The following is a 25258-nucleotide window of genomic DNA, read 5'->3' on the forward strand; positions in this document are numbered from 1 at the left end:
TTAAAGAATAGTCCTTTAAATTGAATAAATTTGGTTTCTAGAAAAACTTGCTACATTGTCGCTGTTTTTCTCATTTCCCCACTAACTGTGCAGCTGTATTGTGGAATGGCACTAGTGTGCTTTTTGACTCTGGGAATGTGCTGCACGTTTTTTTTTTTTAAACTGAGGTGAAATTCACAGACATAAAAATTAACTATTTTAAAGTGTACAGTTCAGTGGCATATATTCAGTGTTGTGCAACCAACACCTCTCTATAAGTACTTCCAAAACATTTTCATCATCCTCACAGGAGACCCCGTACCAATTAAACAGCTATTCCTGATGCCCCCGTCCCCAAGCTCCCAGCAGCCAGTAATCTGCTTCCTGCCTCTATGGATTTACCTATTCTGGACATTTCATACAGATGAGATCATACAATATGTCACTTTTCTTATCTGGCTTCTTTTACTTAGTACCACGTTTAACAAAATTGATTACGACTTGCTTGAAACTTGGTTTGCAGGATACCACATTCTCATTTCCCTTCTGCTACTCTGGGTATCCTTCTGCTATTCCCCAAAATGTTGGTGTTTCTTGTGTTCTACCCTTGGCCCTCTTCTCATTCTCTAGATTCATCCTGGATGTTTGATTCACTACCTTGACTTTAATTACCATCATATCTTAGTTACTCCCAAGTCTCTGTGTAAAGACTTTTATATCTTTCTATCTGGTGGATATTTCCACTTGGATATAGACCGGGTACCTCTTATTCAACATACTCAACACTGAATTTCCGGGGACCTTCCCTAACTCCTTGAATCTGGGCCAAGTTTCTCTTCTCGAGCTCCTTGAGCATTCAGTACATAGCTCTAGCCTATTATTTTATCACATATTATATTCTAATAGCCTGCTTACTTGTTTATCATTTTCATGAAACTGTAAGCATCTTGAGGTTAGAGATTATATCTTGCTCACGGTTGTATCTTGAGTGACTGGTTTGGTGCCCAGCATGTGGAGGACACTCAGTAAGTGTTTGTGTAATGAATATATAAAGGTAGCACACTAACGGTTATTATGACTAATGTGTGGCAGAATACATTTAATATATGATAGTTTTTCTGTTTGGAAATACAGAGAATTGTCTAACTTGGCAATATTTATTTTCACATTTCAGGAGCATTTAGATAGTACTCATGGTTCAGTCCATTCTTTAGATGCAGACTTACTGTTGCCATCTGGAGATCCATTCAGTAAATCAGACAATGACATGTTTAAAGACGGACTTAGGAGAGCACAGTCTACAGACAGCTTGGGAACCTCGGGCTCATTGCAATCCAAAGCTTTAGGCTATAACTACAAAGCAAAATCTGCTGGAAATCTAGACGAATCGGATTTTGGACCTTTGGTAGGAGCAGATTCTGTGTCTGAGAACTATGATACTGCCTCCCTTGGGTCTCTGCAAATGCCAAGTGGGTTTATGTTAACCAAAGATCAGGAAAGAGCAATCAAGGCGATGACACCAGAACAAGAAGAGACGGCTTCCCTCCTCTCCAGTGTCACCCAGGGTATGGAAAGTGCTTACGTGTCCCCCAGCGGTTACCGTTTGGTCAGTGAGACGGAATGGAATCTCCTGCAGAAAGAGGTCAGTTACTTTCTAACTTTTTTCCTGTTGCTCACTCTGAGGGAAACTGGGTAGCTCTGGGATCATTCAGTAGATAGTCCATGAAGTCAGTGCAGGCACATGTTCCAGGAAGTGGGTGTTAACCCACATCACTCGACCCTTGTCGTAGTCTGCTTTGGCCAGTCCAGGTGATTGTGACAGAGAAGGGAACCACCTAGCTAATTGCTTTGAGTGTGAACTTCCTCACCCGAAGTCACACATATGAAGTTGGAGCAAAACTGCCTAAATAGCGTAGCCAAGTTCGAGTAGCTTGATCTTGGTTTGCTTTATGTTTTTCTAGAATATCGATGTATTCCAAGATTCACATTCTTTCATCTTCCCCCTAGATCTAAAGTGCGAATGCTTGTCAGCAGTTGATGCTGGAAGTGAGTTTAAGGAGGGGTGCAAAATTATGGGAGACGAAAACAATCTTTAATTTTCTTCCTAATAGTATTTGCAAACTCAGAAGTAAGATTAGGAAATGAAAACTTAAATGTGTATTTACCTAATGCTTTACAGATTACAAAGCCCTTGCACATACCTCATCTCTTCAGGCTTCATGATAACAGTGAGGTAGTCAGGACATGATTGTCCTGATTTTACAGACAAGGAATCAGGTTCAGAATGGTCAAGTGCGTTGCTCAAGTTTCCCCCTTGACTCAGAAGCAAATCCTGGGTTAAAATCCAGGCTTTTCTGACTTTCAGTGCTTTCCTTTACTCAGGGTTACTTCTCTTTAAAGAAGCTGTTGATCAGTCAGTGGAACAGCTTAGTAAGCCTGAAAGAAGTTTTTCTTGGTTACATGCAAAACTATGTGAGAAAGTGTTACTTAAGTTTCATACCTATCTTGTAATTGGAGCTGGAGAAGTGGTGAATTGACACTGTAATTTCTTTCTTGGCTGGATAGTATTGATTTAAATTGTGAGTGTCACGGTGTAGTACCTATAGTTTGCTTTGTGTTTTCTCACATGTGACATGTTTTGTGGCCCTTAGCCTCTTAGTGATAAATTTGTGTCCCTTGTTTTCCTATCATATTTATGTTGGAGATTATGACTTTTTAGAATCTGACCCTATATTGTAACTTCTTGCCATAAGTCCCCAAAGAACTTGTTTACTCCCTGTTCTACTCTGAGTAACATTGGTAAGACTATGCATGTGTTCCTCAAGTATGTGATGTAGAATTATTTTGTTCTGCCTGATAAGAGGTAATTTTGATGCCTTCAGGTACATAATGCTGGAAACAAACTTGGTAGACGTTGTGATATGTGTTCCAATTATGAGAAACAGTTACAGGGAATTCAGATTCAGGAGGCTGAAACAAGAGACCAGGTGAGTTTCTTTTGAATGTGCCAAATTGGTGAGCTTTTGTAGTTTTCATTGAGATGCAGAAATAATTTTCCCCCATTTGCTGTATGAAGCATATCTGTAAAAATGGTGTGGTGGAGGCATCTGACCTCCTCTAACTTCACAAGAGGGAAGGAGAATCAAGAGCAACAGCCCAAGGCTGATTGCTATGAGGTGGAGATCGGACATACCTCTTCTCCAACCTGTTCACCAATTCTGATACCAACCATCCCTCCCATGGTACTCTCTACTTCTCTGCTTGGTTCAATAATCCATTACAGTGGCCACACAGAACTTAACAGATCCTACTCACAGTTACAGGGTTTATTAGGGAAGTAACAGATTACAATTCAGGTTCAGGAACACTCAGGATACAGTTCTTTGATCAGGACAGCCTCTTCTCAGCCATGCCTGCAGGCATGCCCCTCTCTAGTCCCTCAGGCTCTTGGCCCATAGGCCCAGCCTCTGCCCTGCTTTGGCAAGTGTTGCAAAGGTCTTTTAGCTCTGCCAATAAGTGCCCAGAGGCACCCGACTCTACCAGTAAGCCTTGGCCCAAACGTGCTCAGTCAGCTCTCTTGCTCCGGGGGCTGGGAAGCCCATTACATTGTCTCCTGCTGGTCTCCTTCCTCCGCTGCTGCTGTTTCTCTGCTGCTGCTTCTCGCCATCTTCGGTGTTACAGCTGTTTCTCTCTCGGTATTCTGGTTCCAGGAGCTTCTCAGCACAGGGATCCTGGGTCCAGAGGACATATTCCACTCCTGGTTCTTTCTTGGTGGTGGTGAGATCCTCCCTTCCCACCTCTGGGATGGCTCATTTTAAGCCTAGCAGGATGGCAGAACTGACCAATCCCTTCATTAGGGTTCCACACACCTTATTTGCATGGTCCTACCCCATAAGGGTGTCATGCACCTTATTTACATTATTAGCGAGCTATCCAATCCCCTTGGTGGGCCACAAGTACCTCATTTGCATAGCTCCACCCAGTCATTTGGTGGAAGTTACAGACTATGGCTATTGTTGTAAGGTGCCATTGAGTCGATTCTGACTCATAGTGACCCTATAAGACAGAGTAGAACTGCCCTGTAGGGTTTCCAAGGAGTGGCTGGTGGGTTTGAACTGCCGACCTTTTGGTTAGCAGTCGAGCTCTTAACCACTGCGCCACCAGGGCTCATATTAAGTAATTAAATGCACTGCAATATCCGTCTTATTAAATTATGAAATAATCTGGTACATGCAATGTCAGTTACATTTCCAGTGGACGCTAACTAGAATATCTGCTTTTGTGTATTTGATTCATTAGCTTGCCCAACAACTCACAGGTCAACTTAACTCTTAACATGAATACTGCCAGAGAATACATTTTGGTACATTGAGGCATGGCACATCTCCCCTCCGACTCTGCCCTTTCTGCTCAGAGCCTAAAACTGATACTGTCATGAGCTTGTGCACATAGAAAGTACTTCATGATACAGAGTTAGGGAGATAAGCGGTTGACTGCTGCCTCTAATGGAATAAAATCTTTATTGAATGTCATATTAAGCAGGTTTTGGACTCTTCATTGCTTACTTCTTGTCATAAATTTGTTGAACTGATTAAGGTTTATTTACAGGGTTGCAGATTTAAGCTTTGATAGAGTTTGTATGCTAACATTGGCAAGTCTTAAGTACCTTTCCAAATACAGTGTTTCATAATGAGTTCCCCGTCAACATTTAGGAAATAATTTAGGTTTTTATGAGTAGGCTTGTGAAAATATATATGAGGAAAAGTTTCTTTCTTTTTTCTTATATTTCCGAGTAGTTCTTTGATTGTTATGAAGGTAACTGTTCTCTTAGTCTTCAGTAGAACTGTAAGCAGATGAGAATGACGGTTTAATATTTTCAGGTGTCATGACTATTGATTTCCTTCACGTATGCTTTTTTCATAGATGGGTCAACGGTAAATTTCTAAAGCTATTTGAGAAGCTAATATAGTTGGCCTCTGGTAACGTGGCATGAAGATGGGCTATCTTGGATTCCAGAGTCGTTTCAGTACATGTTCACTGATGCTTCCTCTGTGCCTAGCATTTTGCTAGGTCCTGAGGATTCAGATACAGATGGGAGACAGTTACCGCTCATAAGAAGCTTCCAGTGTTGCCAGCTGTCCATCAGTTCAATATTGTTTGTTAGCGTAGATGTATACATAGAACTAGAGGAGCACTGCGAAGAGGTTCTAACTTTACTCTAGGGCCAGGGAAGGCAACACTTGAGCCAGGTTTGTTCTAGAGACTGGGTCAGAATTAATTAGGAAGAGAAGTGGGAAAAGGGTATCCAAGGAAGAGTAAAGATGTTCAAAGGAATGAAGCTCTGAAGGAATATGATGTATTCTAGGAACTAGGAGTAGTTCATGAGGCTGGGTATAGGATGTGTGTGTGTGTTATAAAATAATGGAAGAAGAAGCTGCAAACAAAGGCCATGGTGAAATCATTTGAGGGAGGGGTAATGATTAAAGGGGTTTAAATTTTACCCTGAAGACTTTGGGAGGTGTTTAGGGATTTTGTTGTTGTTGTTAAGGGCTGTCAAGTTGGTTCTGACTCATAGAGACCCTATAGGACAGAGTAGAACTGCCCCATAGGGCTTCCAGGGAGCAGCTGGTAGATTTGAATTGCCAACCTTTTGGTTAGCAGCCGAACTCTTAACCACTACGCCACCAGGGCTCCATTTAGGGATTTTAGGTAGGGGAATTGTATAATTTAACTTATATTTTGGGAAGAATTTCTTGTGTTAGTGTGGATTATAGATTGGAAGCCACTGCCCAAACTTGTAGGACCTAGCAGGAGGAGAAGCAGATATTTTCAAATGAGATACTGTGTGGGGAGAATGGTTTGTTAACTGTGAAGCACAGTACAGTTGTCACATGAGGCCATTCATCTCATTTCTTTATGAATTGACAGATCTATGATATTTATTAGAAAAACAAGATTAGATTTTTTTAAAATTCTGAAGTTTGGGATTTTTTGTCATTCATAAAAGAATTATGGTCCTTCCTTCTAATAGACTTTTTAAATTACATAGGTGAAAAAACTACAGGTGATGCTGAGGCAAGCTAATGACCAGTTAGAGAAGACAATGAAAGATAAACAGGAGCTGGAAGACTTCATAAAGCAGAGTACTGAAGATTCAAGTCATCAGGTAAGTGATAGCCTTTAGGAAGTGACCCTTGGTGGATGACTGGATTGTTTAAATAGAGAAATTCCAAAAACACTGATGTTTCTTTCTTGCCCTAAACGTTTGGCTGTTCTGTTTTTTCTCAGATAAACAGATCTCCTATTGCTCATTCTGTGGTATTTATTTCATAGATTTGCTTTTGAATTAACTGGTTAATGAATGTCAGGAGACTCTGATTCTCCTTTCCCCTTTTATTTTTATTAGTTAGGCTTTACTGCTGCACAAGAAACTTGCTGACAAGAAAAACACTTATTTTCTTTTTGATTTTTTTAAAGTATAGCATACATTGAAAAAAGGAAAACATACACAAACATACCAAAACTAACACCTCTGTAACCACCCTTGAGATCATGTAATAGAACATTAGCCAGTATCCAAGAAGTCCTCATTTTCTCCCCCCATTACGACCTCCTCTCCCGAGATAACCAAAGTCCTAACTTCTAACACCATTATGTTAGTTTTGTTGATTTTTTAATTAAAAAAATAGAATCATCCAGTACATACGCTTTTGTGTCTGTCTTCATTGTTTGTGAAATTCAGTCATGATGCACGTAGCAGTAGTTTGCTCATTTTCATTGTTTTATAGTTGTACCATTGTATGGATATACCACAATTTATCCATCTTATGTTGATATTTGCATTTCCAGTTCTGGGCTATTATGAATAATGCTGCTTTGAACATTTCTGTACCGGGCTCTGTGCACATATTTCTGCTAGGTACATACCTAGGAGTGGAATGCCTGGGTCAGAAGGATATGTGTATGTTCAACTTCAGTACGTAATAATGCCAAACAGTTTTGAGAAATGTTTCTACCAATTTATACTCCCACCAGCAATATAAGAGAATTTCTGTGGATCCACACAGTCTTGCCAAACTTTTTTTTGTCAGTTATGTTAATTACAGCCATTTTGGTGGATATGTAATGGTATTTAATTGCAGCTTAGTTTGCATTTCTCTGATGACCATTGAGGTTATTGAACTTTTTTTTTTTAATTGTTCTTTAGATGAAGGTTTACAGAACTACCTTCTCATTAAAACAGTTAGTTTATATACTGTTTTATGACATTGGTTAACAACCCCACGACATGTCAACACTCTCCCTTCTAGACCTTGGGTTCTCTATTACCAGCTTTCCTGTCCCCTCCTGCCTTCTAGTCCTTGTTGCTGGACTGTGCCCCTTTAGTCTCGTTTTATGGGCCTGTCTAATCTTTGGCTGAAGGGTAAACCTAAGGAGTAACTTCATTACTGAGCTAAAAGGGTGTCCAGGGGACATACACTCGAGGTTTCCCCAGTCTCTGTCAGGCCAGTAAGCCTCGTCTTCTTTTGTGAGTTAGAATTTTGTTCTACATTTTTCTCCAGCTCTGTCTGGGACCCTCTGTTGTGATCCCTGTCAGAGCAGTCAATGGTGGTAGCCAGGCACCATCTAGTTGTACTGGACTCAGACTGGTAGAGGCTGTGGTAGTTGCGGTCCATTAGTCCTTTGGACTAATCTTTTGCTTGTGTCTTTAGTTTTCTTCATTTGTTACCGAGCATTTTTTCACATTCATTGGCTATTCAGATATCATTGTGTGTGTGTGCATGTGTGTTTCCTGTTTGAGTCTTATGGCCATTTTTCTATTGGGGTGTCTATTTTATATATTTTCCTTTTTGAGTTGTTAGGAGATCTTTATGTAATCTTGTTAAAGCACTTTAGTTGTGTGTTGCAAATGTCTTCCCAGTAGCTTACATTTTCATTATCTTAATGGTGTCTTTTGATGAACAGAAGTTCTTAATGTACTCTGACTTGTCAGTCTTTTTCTTTGTGTTTTTTGTCTTTTCTTTAAAAATATTTTCCTACCCTAGAGTTATTTTCTTATAGTATGTAGAAACTTCATTTTTTTAAGTCTTTCATATTTAAATCTAAGATCCATCTAGAACCGATTTTTATGTATATGGTGTGAGATATATGGGTGGCACAAATGGTTTGTGTTCTGCTACTAACCAAAAGCTTGGTGGTTCAGATCCACCCAGTTGTGTCATGGAAGAAAGGCCTGGTGATCCACTTCCTTAAGATTACAGCCATTGAAAACCCTATGGAGTGCAGTTCTACTCTGAAACACATGGGGTCACCATGAGTCGGAATTGTTTCCATGGCAGCAGGTTTGATTTGGGTTTTTTTGATGTGAAATAAAGGTAAAGTTTCTTTTTTTGTATATGAGTAGCCAGTTGTTCCTGTACCATTTAGTAGAAAGACCACCTTCTTCCCATTCTTCTGCAAGGTCCTTTGTCATCTCTTCAGTGAGTATATGTGTGTGTCTTTTTGTCTGTCTTTGTGCCAATTCCACATGGTAATTTCTTATGAAATTTTCTTTTCTTTTTTTTTTAATGTTTTTATTTCTCTGCTGAGAACTATCTTTTCATTCAGTTCAGAAGTATTTACCTTTACCTCATGGAGCATAGTTACAATAGCTACTTTAAAGTCTTTGATCCTGAAAGTCCAACATCTGGGTTATGGGGTTGGCATCTGTTGATTTTCTTTTCTCTTAAGCATTGGCCACATTTTCATGGTTCTTTCTATGTCCGGTACTTTTAGATTGTATTATGGGAATTTTTAATATATTGTGAAACTTTGGGTTTTGTTAAAATCGTCTGGAGAATGTTGATTTTGTTTTGATTATTTTAGCAAAACAATCAACCCGATTAGGTTCAGTTCACAGTCTGTCTTGCCTTCTGTGGGTGGTGGTTCTAGTATCAGATCAGTTCTTAAAGTCTTTGCTGGGCAGATTTGGGTTTGTCTCTGCATGTGCAGCACAGGTGGGACTTGTGCTGGAATAGGGGGCCCCTTTCCTGCCTCTCTCGTCTCAGACATTACCTCCAGACTCTCTGGCTTGTAGGTCCTCTGGCCAGAAAGACAGTTTCATCTTCTGTGCTGCAGCGCTGTCTTCACAACTGGGGCTGTCTTCAGGTCAGTGCCAGGCGAGAAAATAGGGACAAAAACAAAAACCCAAACAGGAAACTCACTCCTTTATGAGTTGCTTCTTTTAGTTTTGACTTTCTAATCTGTCTGCTGTTGCTTACTTTTCAGAGCCTTCAGGTAGTTGCTTTTTGTATTTTTCCCATAGTTTTTAGTTGTAGTCGGTGAGAAAGAGAGGCTCCTAATGGGTTTAGTTCATCTTGGAAAGCTCCACAAGTCTCAATTCTCTAATATTTGTGTTTGTCAGAACATATGTTTTTCTTTCTGCCTTCATTCAAGAAGGATACTTTTGCCAGGTATAGAATTCTCAACACTTAATGTTATTTTCCTTTCAGTACTGTGAAGTTGTTAGTCCATTGCTTCTGGCTTCCATATTATGTGAAGTCAGCTATCAGTCATATTGTTGCTCCTTTAAGGTAAAATGTTCTTTTTGTGTGTGTGGGTATTTTAAAGTTATTCTTTTTGTCTTTTGTTTTTAGTGGTTTTCCTGTGCAATACCTAGGTGATTTTTTTTTGTATTTATCCTGCTTGGGGTTCACAGGGTTTCTTGGATCTCTAAATTGGTATCTTACATCATAATTGGAAAATTCTCAGCCATTATCTCTTTTAAAAACTTTTTATTGAGATATACCTACAGTAAAGTGCACAAATATACGTTTTTTTTTTTTTTTTTTCCTTACAGTCCCCTCCTTTTCAATCTCCTGTTGTACCTGGTTGTCCTCCATCTGACTTCTAAGTGTCAACACTCTTCAGGGTTAATTCCGGGGCTCTCCTCTTTACACACTCTCCTTGCCCATCTCCATGCTGATACATCACAAATATGTCCAAGCCTTTCTTTTAAGCTCCAAATTAGAATATCTGATTTCTTCACCCATGTCTAAAAGGAAACTTGATTCCTGGCTTAGAAACAACTGATCTGCCCTCCACAATTAAAATCTATTCCCACCCCTCTATCCCATCTCCATTAAATAACACCACTTACTTGTTCAAGTCTAGGAGCCTTTTCTTTACCCTCACCCCCTATATCCAGTCCATCAGTAAGGCTTGTCAGTTCCACCTCCAAAATCTATGTCGACTCCATCCACCCTTGGTGTGAGCGTTCCCACCAGTCTATCCAAGCCACTAGCATCTTTCATTAGCTGACTCTGATTACCTCCCAACCTTACTGCCCTCCTCCAAGCCATTCTTCAGGCAGCTCCAGCCACGCTGGTCTTCAGTTAGTTCCTGGAACACGGAAATGATTTCCTTCCTCAGGGCCTTTGTTCCTGTCTTTCCTCTCCTGGGACCACGCTCCCCACCTTTTAGTCTCTCCCTTCCCACCTCTCACATAAGGGAATACTGAAGTGAACAAAGCAGACTTCAGCTTACAGTGTGGAGAGAGAGATGGCAAAAAACAATTTAAGGGGATAAAAAGTCTATAGGCATACCTTGTTATATTGCACTTCACATTATTGCGCTTCGCAGATATTGCATTTTTTACAAATTGAAGGTTTATGGCGACCGTGCATCGAGCAAGTCTGTCAGTGCCATTTTTCCAACAGCATGTGTTCACTTCGTGTCTCTGTCACATTCTGGAAATTCTCATAATATTTCCAACTTTTTCATTATTTATTATACCTGTTATGGTGATCTGTGATCGGTGATCTTGGATGTTACTATTGTAATTGTTTTGGAGTGCCATGAACCGTGCCCATATAAGATGGCAAACTTAACCGATAAATGTTGTATATGTTCTGACTGCGCCACTGACCGGCCGTTCCCCCATCTCTCTCCCTCTGCTCAGGTCTTCCTATTCTCTGAGACATGACTATATTCAAATTAGGCCAATTAATAACCCTACAGTGGCCTCTAAGTGTTCAAGAGAAAGGAAGAGTTGCATGTCTCTCACTTTAAATCAAAAGCTAGAAATGATTAAGCTTAGTGAGGAAGGCATGTCGAAAGTCGAGATAGGCCAAAAGCTAGGCCTCTTGCACCAAACATTTAGCCAAGGTGTGAATGCAGAGGAAAAGTTCTCGAAGGAAATTAAAAGTGCCACTCCAGTGAACACATGAATGATAAACAAAACAGCCCTTACTGCTGATACGGAGAAAGTTTTAGTGGTCTAGATAGAAGCTCAAACCAGCCACAATATTCCTAAGCCAAAGCCTAATCCAGAGCAAGGCCCTACCTCTCTTCAATTCTGTGAAGGCTGAGAGAGGTGAGGAAGCTGCAGAAGAAAAATTTGAAGCTAGCAGAAGTTGGTTCGTGAAGTTTAAGAAAAGACGCCATCTCCATAACATAAAAGTGCAAGATGAAGCAGCAAATTATCCTGAAGATCTAGCTAACATAATTGATGAAGGTGGCTACACTAAACAGATTTTCAGTGTAATCAAAATAGCCTTATATTGGAAGAAGATGCTATCTAAGACTTTTCATAGCTAGAGAGGAGAAGTCAATGCCTGGCTTCAAAGCTTCAGAGAACAGACTGACTCTCTTGTTAGGGGCTAATGCAGCTGGTGACTTTCGGTTGAAGCCATTGCTCATTTACTATTCTGAAAATCCTAGGGCCCTGAAGAATTATGCTAAATCTCCTCAGCCTGTGCTCTATAAATAGAACAACAAAGCCTGGATGACAGCACATCTGTTTATAATGTGGTTTACTGAATATTTTAAGCCCACTGTTGAGACCTACTGCTTAGAAAACAGATTCCTTTCAGAATATTACTGCTCATTGACAGTGCATCTGGTCACCCAGGAGCTCTGATGGATATGTACAAGGAGATTACTGTTGTTTTCATGCCTGCTAACACAATATCCATTCTGCAGCCTGTGGATCAATGAGTAATTTTGACTTGCAAGTCTTATTATTTAAGAAATATACTTCATAAGGCTATAGTTGCCATAGATAATGATTCCTCTGATGGATTTGGGCAAAGTAAATTGAAAACCTTCTGGAAAAGATTCACCATTTTAGATGCCATTAAAAACATTTGTGATTCGTGGGAGACGGTCAGAATATCAGCATTAACAGGAGTTTGGGAGAAGTTGATTCCAGCCCTCATGGATGACTTTGAGGGGTTCCAGACTTCAGTGCAGGAAGTAACTGCATATGTGGTGGAAATAGGAGAACTAGAAGTGGAGCCTGAAGATGTGACTGAATTGCTGCAATCTCTTATGATAAAACTTTAACAGATGAGGAGTTGCTTCTTATGGATGAGCAAAGAAAGTGGTTTCTTGAGATGGAATCTGCTTCTGGTGAAGATGCTGTGAACATTGTTGAAATGACAACAAAGGATTTAGAATATTACATAAACTTAGTTGATAAAGCAGCAGCAGAGTTTTAAAGAAGTTTTACTGTGGGTAAAATGCTATCAAACAGCATCACATACTACAGAGAAATCTTCCATGAAAGGAAAGTCAGTCAGTGCAGCAAACTTCATTGTTGTCTTATTTTAAGAAATTGCCACAGCCACTCCATCCTTCAGCAACCACCACCCTGGTCAGTCAGTAGCTGTCAACATTGAGGCAAGACCCTCCACCAGGGAAAAATTACAACTTGCTGAAGGCTCAGATGATGGTTAGCAGTTTTTAGCAATAAAGTATTTTTTAATTAACATGTGTATATTGTTGTTTTAGACATAATGTTATTGCATACTTAATAGACTACCAAAAAGAACTCAAACCCGTTGGTGTCGAGTCAATTTCAGTATAGTGTAAACATAACTTTTATATGCACTGGGAAACAAAAAAATGTGTGTGACTCACTTTATTGTGATACTCGCTTTATTGTGATACTCGCTTTATTGTGGTGGTCTGGAACTGAACCCACAATATCTCTGCAGCATGCCTGTATTTATAAACTGGAAGTGTTTCAGAAATGTCTACCCTGATGCCAGTTCTCCAGGTGCCTACTGATAAATTCACCTAATCTCGTTGCTTGTGGGATGGTTTGAGGCCCTTTGAGGCAAACTCCTTGTCTTTAGGTACCTTTCTTTGTTTCCCCTGCCTGTTTTATCTTTCTTTCTTTTTAAAAAATAATAATTCCCCATTTCTCCCTGCATCCAGTCCTTGGTAACCACTAATCTACTTTTGTCTTTATGCATTTGCTTATTCTAGATATTTAAGTTGGCTCATATATTTTCCTTTTGTGTCTGGCTTATTTCACTTAATATGTTTTCAGAGTTTATCCAGGTCGTAGCATGTATCAGAACTTAATATCTCTTTAAGACTGGATAATAATCCATTGTATGCATATACCACATTTTGTTTATTCATTCATCTCTTAATGGACTGTTGTTTCCAGCTTTTGGCTATTGTGAATAATGCTGCAATAAACATTGGTGTACAGGTATCCGTTTTGAGTCCCTGCTTTCAGTTCTTTTGGGTCTGTGTCTAGAAGTGGAATTGCTGGGTCATGATGTAATTCTGTGTTTAGCTTTTAAAGGAACTGCCAAACTGTTTTCCACAGTTTTACACTCCAGTTCATTGTATGGGTGTTTCAATTTTTCCACATCTCTCCAACACTTGTTATTTTGTTTTTCTGATAATAGCCATCCTAGTGGGGTGTGTAGTTGTATCTCGTTGTGGTTTTGATTTGCATTTCTCTAACAGCTAATGATGTTCAGCATCTTTTCATGTGCTTATTGGCCATTTATATATCTTCTTTGGAGAAATGTCTATTTGAGTTTCTTGTCCATTTTTAAATTGAATTGTCTTTTTGTTGTTGAGTTGTAAGTTCTTTATATTTTCTGGATATTAAAACCTTAATACATGGTTTCCAAATATTTTCCCCCATTTTGTAGGTTGTCTTTTCACTCTCTTGATAATGTCCTTTGATGCACAAAAGTTTTTAATTTTGATAAAGTCCAATATATCTATTTTTTGTTGCTCATGTGCACAATAAAAAGTGTATAATTTGATGAATATGTGAAAAGATTTTCCAGGTTAATCATCACCCAGATCAACAAACGGAACATTTCTAACACATTCATGCTCTTTCCTAGTCAGTAAACACCTCACTACACAGAGGTGAGGTAGGAGCCCTGGTGGCACAGTGGTTAAGAGCTTGGCTGCTAACCAAAAGGTTGGCAGTTTGAATCCACCACCTGCTCCTTGGAAACCCTATGGAGCAGTTCTACTCTGTCCTATAGTGTCTCTATGAGTCGGAATTGACTCGACAGCAGCGGGTTTGGTTTGGTTTTCTAGTTTACACAGAGGTAGCTGCTATTCTTAATTTTAATGCTGTATTTTAGTATTGCCTTGGAACTGTATGCAAATTGAATCCTATCCTGTGTAACCTTTTGTGTATAGTCGTATTTGATCATCGTTAATGTCTGTGAGATTCATCCACATCGTTCTGTGTATCTGTAGTTATTTTTTAATGCTGTGAATAGTCTACTTCGTGGATATACTATCATTTATGCGTTCTACAGTTGTGAGACATTTAGCTTGTTTCAAAGTTTGGGCTATTACCAGTGAATAAGGCTTCTGTGAACATTCTTGTATCCATCTTTCAGTGGACATGTGGACTCTTCTCTTGAGCATATACCTAGAAGTGAAATTACCAGGTTATTAGGTAGACCTATTTTTAGCTGTATTACATACTTCCTCAGCTGTTATTTCTTTAAATATTTAAATTTATGTAAGACCTCATAAATAAGCTTTCTTCTGTATTTTCCATCTTTGTACCTCTCTGTTGATTCTCTTCAGATCTGTTTTCCATTGTACTAGTTTTCTCTTCAAGTGGATCTAATCTCTTACATCCGTCCATTGAATTTTTTATTTAGGTAATTTATTTTTTCAGTTTACTATTTTCATTTGGTTATTCTTTATTGTTTTCAGTTCTGCCAATTCTAAATTCTGTTTTTTATATCTTTGAACAGATTAAGCATAGTTATTTTAAAGTCTGTCTCTGATAATTCACATACCTGGGTTCCTTGTGAATTTTTTATTGTTAGTTTTGGTTTTTATCATATTTCCTGTTGCGTTTTTAATGGCGTGCTGGTCAGTGTATGTGAAAAATTGTTGAAGTAATATGAAACCTAGGATGATGCCATCTTCCTTATGAGAGGCATGTTAATCCAGCATAAGAATTGAGATTATGTGAAATTGTGAGGGCTGGATTATTTTAAATTATCTCTTACCCTTAGGGTATGGACCTTTGGGAACCCAACCCAAAGTGCAGGTTGTTTGTCTGGGGTCCATTTGCTTGGTGGGTCCTGGACTCTTAATTTTTGCCACCCTTTCCTGGGTCTCTCAAGCATCCCACTCAGCTTCTCAGTGTCCGATCTGTCTCTTCTGGGATTTGCACGTGCTCCTAGAGAAGAGCTGTTCCTGATGTTGCACTCACCTTTCCAAGTGGCCTCATCCCTGTTCCTTGCCCCTGTGATTCTTCAAGTAGATATATTTTATATTTTATCCAGAGTTTCTCATTCTCAGTGAGATTTGTTCACATAACCTAATCCTCTATCATTTTTTTTAATGTCTAAACAAAATTATTTTGATTTATTTTATAATTCTTGTGTTGTTGACAGTTTCTTTGTTCCACTTAATTTTCTGTGCTGAGTTGTTTTTCTTTATGTATTTTCTTTTCATTGTTATTGATTTTATATTTGCTGAGTCTTTGTTTTTCTTGTGTTTTATTTTGATGTGTAAGATTGTTACTTTCCTTTGTGGTTACCTTAATATTTACCCCTATTTTTCTAAGTTTAAACCACTCTTTAATTTCTTTATATTGCCTTAACTTCCTCTCCATATGAAAGATCTATGACTACATTTTTTTTAGTCCGTTTTTTTTTTGTTTTAATGTTGACATCTTTTACATATTGACACCTCTATTTGCCTATTTTCAATGTTTTAGCTTTATTTTTGTGACTTCCCTGTCTGGGTTGATACCTGGTTGCTCTGTCCTGTGTTCTAGTCTTAGGTTGTTACCTGATGTTACTGATTTTCTAACCAGAGGACTCCCTTTAGTATTTCTTGTAATTTTGGTTTGGTTTTTGCAAATTCCCTAAACTTCTGTTTATCTGGAAATGCCCTGATTTCTCCATCATGTCTGAGAGACGTTCTGCTGGATATATAATTCTTGGCTGGCTGTTCTTTTCTTTCAAGGATTTATATATGTCATCCCATTGCCTTCTTGCCTGCATGGTTTCTGCTGAGTAGTCTGAGCTTAGTCTTATTGACTTTCTTTTGTAGATGACTTTTCATTTATCCCTAGCCGCATTTAAAATTCTCTCTTTATCTTTGGTTTTGGCAAGTTTGAGTACAATATGTCTTGGTGACTTTTCTTTTGGGATCTCCCATGTGTGGGGTTTGATGAGCATCTTGGATAGATATCTTCTTATCTTTCATGATATCAGGGAAGTTTTCTGCCAACAAATCTTCAACAGTTCTCTCTGTATTTCTGGTACTCCAATTACTCATAGGTTATTCCTCTTTGTAGAGTCTCACATAATTCGTAGGGTTTCTTCATTTTTTTAAATTCTCTTATCTGATGTTTCCTCAAATAAGTTGGTGTAAAGTGCTTTATCTTCAATCTCAGTAACTCTGACTTCCATTGTCTCATTTCTGCTCCTGTGACTTGCTGTTGTCTCATTCTGAAATTCTATTGTTAATCTTCGGATTTCTGTTTGCTATGTCTCTGTGGATTCTTGCAGCCAGTTAAATTTGTCATTAATCCCTTTTCTAATCTTCTTAAGTTCCTCTGTTGGTTTGTTTGCGTGTTCCTTGGCTTGTTCTGTGTTTTGCCATATCTAGTTCCTGATCTCTTGAAGAGTTCTGTATATTAATCTTTTGTATTCTACCTTCAGTAATTCCAAGAAGTTCTCTTCCTCCAGAAAATTTCTTGATTCTTTGTTTTGGGAACTAGCTGAAGCCATCATGGTCTGCCTCTTTATTTGATTTCATATTGACTGTTGTCTCTGAGCCATCAATAAGTTATTATATTTATTTATTTTATGTTTGCTTACTGAGTCCTAGCTTCTTGTTTTGTTTTGTTTTGATATGCCCAAATAGGCTGCTTGTATGAGCTGGTTTGATTTTTGGTGCCTTTGAAGCTCTAACATCCTGTTATCAGGTGGTTAGATCTGTTACTAGGTATGTGAGCCCAGGAGTCTGTTTACTTTTCTTGTATGGATTCAGCTCAGGTGTCCAGGTAGTTGGTCACCAAGTATGTGGTGCAGGCTCTCACCTACAGTCCTAGACAGGCATGGGTGATTGGTGTAGGCACAGGTATCTGGCTGCAGTAGAGGGTCACACACTGAGCAAAGCAGGGGGCTGACAGCTGCCCGAGTGTCTGGGAGGAAAGTGTGTCCTATTCCCTAGAGCGCGTGGGTGGGTGGGTTTTGCAGCCAAACTGTGGGCACCCAGTGCTGTTAGCTGTAAGGAGTGGGAGGCACCACTTATTCTTGGACCCCTGTCGTGGTTGGATCACCAGTCCTCAGGCCCCTTATGTGGGTAGTTGAGGACCCTACTTAATGGGCAGAGTGGTGTCAAATGTCACGAACCTGCCACTTCACCATATAGCTGATACAGTTGAAGTTAGGCTTCAGGTATATACCCTGTTGTACTTTGCTAATGAGGGGCTACACTGTTGAAATGGGCTCACACAGGTCTGTGCAGGGGTGAAAGGCATTCAAAGTCCATGGACCCCTTATACCTGTACCTAGGCAAAGGAGCTGTGCCTACCCCGAGTTCCCAGTTTAGGGGAGTTGGCAGATTATTTTCTCCTGTTTGTTAATTTGTTCCCTCTCTAAGGCTGGGAGAATGGCTCAGGGTGCATGACAGGTCCTACTTCCAGCCCAGGAGACGCAGCAATCACTGAAGCCAGCCCGAGACCCGGTGTGGAGCAGGGAGGGGGCAGGTAAATGGGAGAGAGATTTTTCCCAAAGAGGGTGTTTTTTGATCCATGCGGTTGGTCAGATGCATGTACTTACCTTTTGCTGATTTAGCGCCACTTTTCACTGGTTCTGGAGGCCCAAGTAGACTCTCTGCTGGTGGGTCTCTCCTGATGTGGAAAATGCTTCCTGAGTGCCACTGCTTGCTTTACTGTGCACGCCAGCTGATCTGGCCTGAAGGGTGCCGGCTCCCACCAGGTCAGGTCTGGAAACTCCTCACTGCTTCAGAACTGTCTCTCCCTCCCCCTGCCACTCAGTCCAATTCCTCAACTTTGCCTTTGATGTTCAGGGCTCCTAGATTGTTGTATATAATTGATTCACTTGTTTTTTCAGGTCTTTGTTGTAAGAGGGACCACAGGAAGCATCTGACTACTCCACCACTTTGGCCCCGCCTCCTATTTTATAATTGTTGTGTTAGACTCATTAACTTTCAAATAACCACTCCGCAGAAACATGAAAACTAACTCAAGGGCATTTAGAATTCGATGATGTTAATCATGTGTTTGTCACTTATAAGTAAACCATCTTAGAATATTGCAGCTGTATTGGAAAAGATTCAGTTATCCTTTAAATTGTATGTTTTTGTTGTTGGTCGTGTTTTGGGGATTTTTTGGGCAGGGCCTCAAATTTTTATTTTTTTAGAAATATGGGTTAATATATATGTCTGGAGATCCATAGAAGGAGCCCTGGTGGCATAGTGATTAAGCACTTGGCTGCTGACCAAAAGGTCGGAGGTTTGAACCCACCCGCTGCTCTGTGGGAGAAAGATGTGGTAATCTGCTTCCATAAGATTATAGACTTGGAAACCCTATCGGCAGTTCTGCTCTGTCCTGTATGGTCACTATGAGTCGGCATCGACTCTATGGCAACGGGTTGGTTGGTTTAGAGACCCATATGATGCCCATTGTTAATGTAAAGCGGCAGCCAGTGACTCAGGGGACTTTGGGTACTGCCTTGTGTTATCAGAAAGGCTGAAGCCTGCACACAGCAGGTGTGCACATATCTGTTAAACGAGGGGTAAAGGATGACTTCAGCATTATCAGTTCTGCACACTAAATATGTGGGAGAAGGAAGGATTTGTTTCAGAATAACCAATTTCCTTACTATGTATTTTCTGTGTCTGCATTTTTTGTTGTTGTTCCTAAAGATCTCTGCACTTGTCCTAAGAGTCCAGGCATCTGAGATCTTATTTGAAGAATTACAACAGGGGTTTTCCCAGGCAAAGAGGGATGTTCAGGAACAGGTGGTAAGTTAAAATTTTGAATAAACATTGACTATGTTTTATATATTCCATTTTGTTCTCTCTTGAGATCCTCTTTAATATGACTTTATCTCCCTGGTGAAACTTGGTACTGTTAGGTTCTCCAGTGCCTGTGGAACATTACGTAATGGACAAAATGTTGTAAAGACATCATTCCTTTTTTAAGCCTACTTTCTGACAAAAAAATATTCTCACCTTTAACTTTAGTTTATTTTTGATTTGGGAAACATAAACAGAATAAGCTGTGGGACAGTGTTTAATTTTCAGTTTCAAATACAAGGCAACAATCGAAATCTCTCAGATTAGTTGGTACAGCTTTGAGCAGTCATTATGCTTTTCCTTAGAGGCTGATTTACTTAAGATAACCTCATTAATTTCACAGAAGTTATGAAAAACCATGCACCATAACTGCTGTGGTGTTGGGGAACTTGCAGAAGGCTATCAATGTTAAGAGGAGTCGGGGCAGAGTGTTCTACAAGGAGGGGCTGACTGGAACCTCTGCTGACTAGCTCCCCAGATTTGGGCCTCCATCTTCTAGTCTGGCTCCATTTGCCCTGTTCTTCCTTTCTCTCATAGTTGGAGCCCTGCATTTGATGCCCCTCTGTAAGTTATAGCAGAGTTGATCCTGCTGGGATGACCCTACAGAGCTGCTTCTTGCCCAGCTCTTTCAGAGATGACTGTTTAAAAAAAAAAAAAAAAAGCCTTAGGTAGTATGGTAATGGGTCTTTTGACTGGCATTGGATCAGTATCTGAATGGCCACGACTTTGAGGTGATCCCTAAATACTAACCCTGGTCTGTTGGGAAGCCTTTCATCCTTATCAGTGACCAGAGAGAGTTTCATATCTTTTCTCTAATTAGAGAATACAAATAAACATGCTTAATAATAATTATTAGCCTAAAAATCACTGTTAAATGCTAACAGAGTTCTGTCGTGTTGTGTTTCCTTACACTTCTCTCTTTCTCTCCTCTAATCTTTTTCCTTCTCACGTTTCAGAACCGAAAGGCATACATTTTTGAAGTTGATCCCACTTTAAATTAATGTATTGGAAGGGGATATTGAAGAATTGTTGAAATTAAGAGTGAGGTCCTGTGAATCCAGTACTTGACCATTTTCACGAAATTACCATTTAATGGTTCTAAAGCTGAGAAAGAAAGAGAAACTCAATTTCTTATGACCCTTCAGAGAAGAATGGCTGTGGTAGTGGTTGGGATGTTAATACCAGTAACAGTTGTCATCAAGTCAAGTTCAATTTATAGCGACCCCATGTGTGTCAGATTAGAACTGTGCTCTGTAGGGCTTTCAGTGGCTGACTTTTTCAGGAGATCACCAGGCCTTTCTTCTGAGGTGCCTCTGGGTGGACTCAAACCTTCATTTTTCAGTTAGCAGTCGAGCACGTTAGCTGTTTGTACCACCCAGGGACTTCATCTTTCCCCCTAACTTTTTATTTTGAAAAATTTCAAACTTACAGAAAGGTTTAAAAAATAATAGAATGAACACTCATAAAACCATCACTTGTATTCACCATTTGTTAATATTTTGCCACTTTTTTTACATGCTTACACTTTATATCTGTTTTTTTTTCCTCTTCTATATGTCTGTGCAAGTTTTTTTTTTTTCTGAACCATTTGAAATTAAGGTGTAGACATCATGACATGCCTATTTCAGTATTAGCTTCTAAGAAAAAAGATGTTGTTCTATATAATTACAATACTAATATTGATTCCTGAAAATTTGACCAATTGTCCCAAAAAGTCTTTGATAGTTTTTGGTGGTTTTTTGTCTGTTTTTGTTTTTTATCCAGGAATCTGTAAAGAACCACACATTCCATTTTGTTGCCGTGTCTCTTTAGTCTCCTTTAATCTAGAATAATCATTTTGTTTTAAATTTAGCTTTTATGACATTAATATTTTTGATGAGTCCAGCTTAAGGTGGAGACAAAATAGTTGTAGAATGACTACATCAGTATTTCTACCACAACAAACCTACTAGGTGAAGTGCAACATTTCTTTGTAGTTTTTGTCCTTAGAATGTACCCCAGGTAAGGATGTGTAGTATTAGGTACTGTGTTCAAAAGTTACTTGACTTTTCTCTCTGTGGTTGTGTTATGAATCTGATATACAGTCAGCTCCACTTATTTTTTTCATTTACTTTTTTTTTTTTTTAATATGCAATATGGTTCACAAATCAGAACTATAAAGAAGTATAAATACTCAGGAGTCCCACTTTTCATTTTTTTTTTTCCCACTCTATTCCCATACACCCCTATACATGATCATTTTATTTTTTTGGTTTATTTTTCTGTTTTTTTCTTTACAGAAATAAGGAAATATATACATACATACATTTTTTTACCTCTCCTTCTTTCATATCCAAAACATAGGGGGATGCTAATATTTTATAGTAAATAGGTTGAAAATAATCATAAAGCACTACTGATTCTAGTATAAAGGTACATACGAGCCAGTAGAATTTAACCAAAGTTTGTGCACGGCCCTGTCTGCCTGCGTGCAGCCTATTTGTCCTTCAGGATGTAGCTCAGCAATCACTTCCTCTGGGAAATTTCTTTGATCTTCTCCCCATTCCCTGCCCCTCAAATTAGGTGCCACTTTGTCATCACTGCTGTACTTAATCTTTGTCACAGCCCTTATAGTTGGATAATTTTTGGTTTACTTGTTTTTATCCTCCACTGGACTGTGAGCTTCTCCAGGGCAAGGTCTCTATTTTTCAATCTGCGTATTACCCTGGGGCAGCAAAACGCTTAGCGTAGAGTGGTAGCTGCTAAATAAATGTTGGATGAATTTGTCTATACACATATATAAAATCAGTTGGTATTAAAAATTAGCCAAAATTAAATACTTTTGCAGAATTTTATCTTGTACTCAAATTAGCTGGAATAACTTTAATATTGATACAAATGAATATGAAATACTCATCAGCAGGCAGAAGTAGGAGCATGTCCCATGGTAAGAATGGATTTCTCAAGTGTCCTATATTTCCTGATGACTTTCAGTATTTGGGGCCCTTGGACCATTCACTGGGATCCTAAGCTTGAACATACATATATGTAATGGAAGATGAAGATGTTGATTTTTGTTTCTTTCGAGGTCCTATTGACTGCCTACCATGAGGAAATAGGAGGTTGCCTTGGAGTACATACTGTGTCGAATATAGGTCTTCCTTGTGTCAGCCACTTCTGTTGAGCTAGAGATCCTGGTTCGTCTGTAGTCTAGAGATATGGAGGGAAGAGATTCATTACTTTTATGCTGTTTGGTAGAAACAGTGGAAAATGAGTTGAGACACTTGTTTCATTCCCTGTCCCCTTGTTGAACATGTACCCAGGCTGCATGTCAAAAAATCCCTGAGCTGATTAAGTTTTATAGAGCTTTAATAGGTGTGCCTCCATCCTTAGGCTCATTTGTTTTGGCCTTGTTTTTCTCTGGTGCAGCTGTCAGCACAGAAGATTTACCTTTCTGGCTGTGATTTAGTATGTGTCTGTTTTAGGCAGTGCTGATGCAGTCACGGGAGCAGGTTTCAGAAGAGCTGGTGAGGTTACAGAAAGATAATGACAGTCTCCAGGGAAAGCATAGCTTACATGTGTCATTACAGCAAGCAGAAGACTTCATCCTTCCGGAAACTATAGAGGTAACTCATTTTTCTCATGATCAAAAATACGAACATTTTTGAAATGGCTATTTAAGTTATTCTTGTGGGACCAGATTGAGAATGTAGTAGAAATTAAATGTTTGAAGGGGCCACTGAGCTGGCTTCTTGGGATGTGTGTTTTTGGAATCTAGCACTTAAAAGGTTATACCACACCCACCCTATTTCCCTCCTTCAGTAACTTTTATGACACTTTAGGTCACTTCGGTGCTTCTGTGGTTGGGTGAATCTGGGCTGTAAAGCTGGAAGTTTCCCTGAGACATTCATAAGTGTCTTCTTCATTTGACCTTTACACCCACAGATTTTTAAACCTTTCATCATATACATAAAAAAAATTTTCTTAGGTTAAACGCAAACATTATAAACAGTATAGGCAAAAATGAGATTTCTTAGAGCAGTTTTTAAAACAAAATAAAAAAAATGTTGTTTGTAAGTTTCTTTTGTTCCCTTAAAAGAAATTATAGTTGTTAACAATTATAAAAAGATCAAATATTACAGAAATTTATAATTTTGTAAGTGAAAGTTTTCCCTTATCCTGCCCTGCAGAATCAGCCTCTATAATTTGTGCCTTGTTCTTTTTTCCTATATACATACTAATATCACTGTTACTTTTATTCATTTACAAAGGCTCAGTTGCTTGCCACTAGCTCCTTGATCTTCCCCTCGCTTCCCTAATTCATGTCCTCAGCCTGGTTACTGGCACTCTATTGGGAGAGCCCTTTCTCTTTCTGAGCTGTTCACTTACCTTATCAAAGAGAACGTATTGGGGACCTGTCTGCTTTTGCTATTAGCTTAAAATCATTGGACCTTCCACCTCAGTTAAACTTTTCTCTTTTGTCAGGAAAGATTCCTCTCTTCCATGTTTTCTAGAGACTTTTTATTTATTCCTAGATTTATAAAACATACTCTTAAGAATCCTCAAAGGATGAAACCAGTCTGGCTGTAAGCCTTGATTCTTAACAAATCTCATGAAAATGTTCTTTTTTAAACTACTCTTTTTTTTTCCTGCTGTTCTTTGATTTATATGCATTCTTTGGTAGTTATTTAACAGTCCCAGTTTTTACTTTAGAGTTGCTTTAGAATATAGTTAGAAGGATTTTAAAAAAATAGATATAACTAAAATTTAGGACAAAAACAGATTAAGATTTAAACTGAGTTTATTGTAGAAAAACAGCTGATCACCTTAGAAAGCCAGTCTTTGCCATAATTTACCCTTGGCCTAACATAGCACTTTGCTTGTGGTAGATATTCAATAAGTGTTTGGATGACTGAATGATTAAGTAAATAAATTTTATCCTCTAAGAGTTCATATTTGCTCCAAATTTCAGTCTTTCTGTTCCTCACTCTTTACCTTCCCCTAAATTTAAACAGATAATAGTAGAAGCTCCTAAACTATTCATAGTGCATCTCACATTATAAGACACTTAACATTTTGAGTTTTTTGTTATGAAAATACACAATAAACATTTTTTGCTTGAAATGCTTTCTTGTTTTTGTAACACACTGAATGGTTAGCATGACATACAGCCTGCCACTTGAAGCCCAAATGGGTTAGAGTTCAAAGTCTTAATTTTTAAACCATTTAAAACAACATTTGAAATTCTGGTGGCAAAAAATCTTTAGCTTCTTTTCTTTATTTCCTTTCACCTTCAAAAACTCACTAATCATTTGTGTTTTGAATCCAGGAACTCCGGGAGTTGGTGTTAAAATACCGTGAGAACATTGTTAATGTGAGGACAGCAGCAGACCACGTGGAGGAAAAGCTGAAGGCTGAAATACTTTTCCTAAAAGAGCAGATTCAAGCAGAACAGTGTTTAAAAGAAAACCTTGAAGAAACTCTGCAGTTAGAAATAGAAAACTGCAAGGAGGAAATAGGTGAAGATAAAAGTGATGCGGTTTTGAATTGAATTGGAGACCCTAAAGCAAAGCCTTTTCTGATTATAAAAAGTAATAACACGGCCACGGAATATGGAAAACAGAAAAGTATAGAAAAGAATTAAGTAGGGATTCAGTTCATTTTTCTAGATATTATGATAGATCCAGTAAATGAGAGTTTAAAAAAAAACAAAACAATAAAATACAACCCCCCAAAAAACCAGTGTATTTTTAGCAAGTCTTACTGGCAGTTGCTGGTAGGAAATGAAGTACTTGAACTGAGACCACTAGGGAACATGCTTAGATGGGTGGCGTTTCCTTGCAAATTGATGTGTTAACAGATTTCTGCTGAGAATATGTTTTCCCCCAAGAGTTAGATGTGGATACTTGACCTTCAGATAGTTTATGACATAGTATTTATGTGGACTCTGCCTTTACCCAAGCTTGAT

At 38.8% G+C, this 25258-nt stretch overlaps 1 protein-coding gene across 3 annotated transcripts in view; it reads left to right on the top strand.

Moving 5' to 3' along the window:
• Nucleotides 1-25258, top strand: part of RABEP1 (rabaptin, RAB GTPase binding effector protein 1) — a 121640-nt gene that overhangs the window by 89876 nt on the left and 6506 nt on the right. For 2 of the 3 annotated variants that reach the window (XM_004376104.2, XM_023731123.1), the window contains 6 exons: nt 1154-1621; nt 2862-2966; nt 6029-6145; nt 19159-19257; nt 22776-22916; nt 24620-24809. In XM_004376104.2, the coding sequence (XP_004376161.1) occupies nt 1154-1621; nt 2862-2966; nt 6029-6145; nt 19159-19257; nt 22776-22916; nt 24620-24809 (1120 nt within the window). The remainder of the gene's footprint in view (nt 1-1153; nt 1622-2861; nt 2967-6028; nt 6146-19158; nt 19258-22775; nt 22917-24619; nt 24810-25258) is intronic. The other variant, XM_023731124.1, reaches the window with a different exon arrangement.

This window comes from Trichechus manatus, unplaced genomic scaffold (genome assembly GCF_000243295.1).
Source record: "Trichechus manatus latirostris isolate Lorelei unplaced genomic scaffold, TriManLat1.0 scaffold00040, whole genome shotgun sequence".
Lineage (NCBI taxonomy): Eukaryota > Metazoa > Chordata > Mammalia > Sirenia > Trichechidae > Trichechus > Trichechus manatus.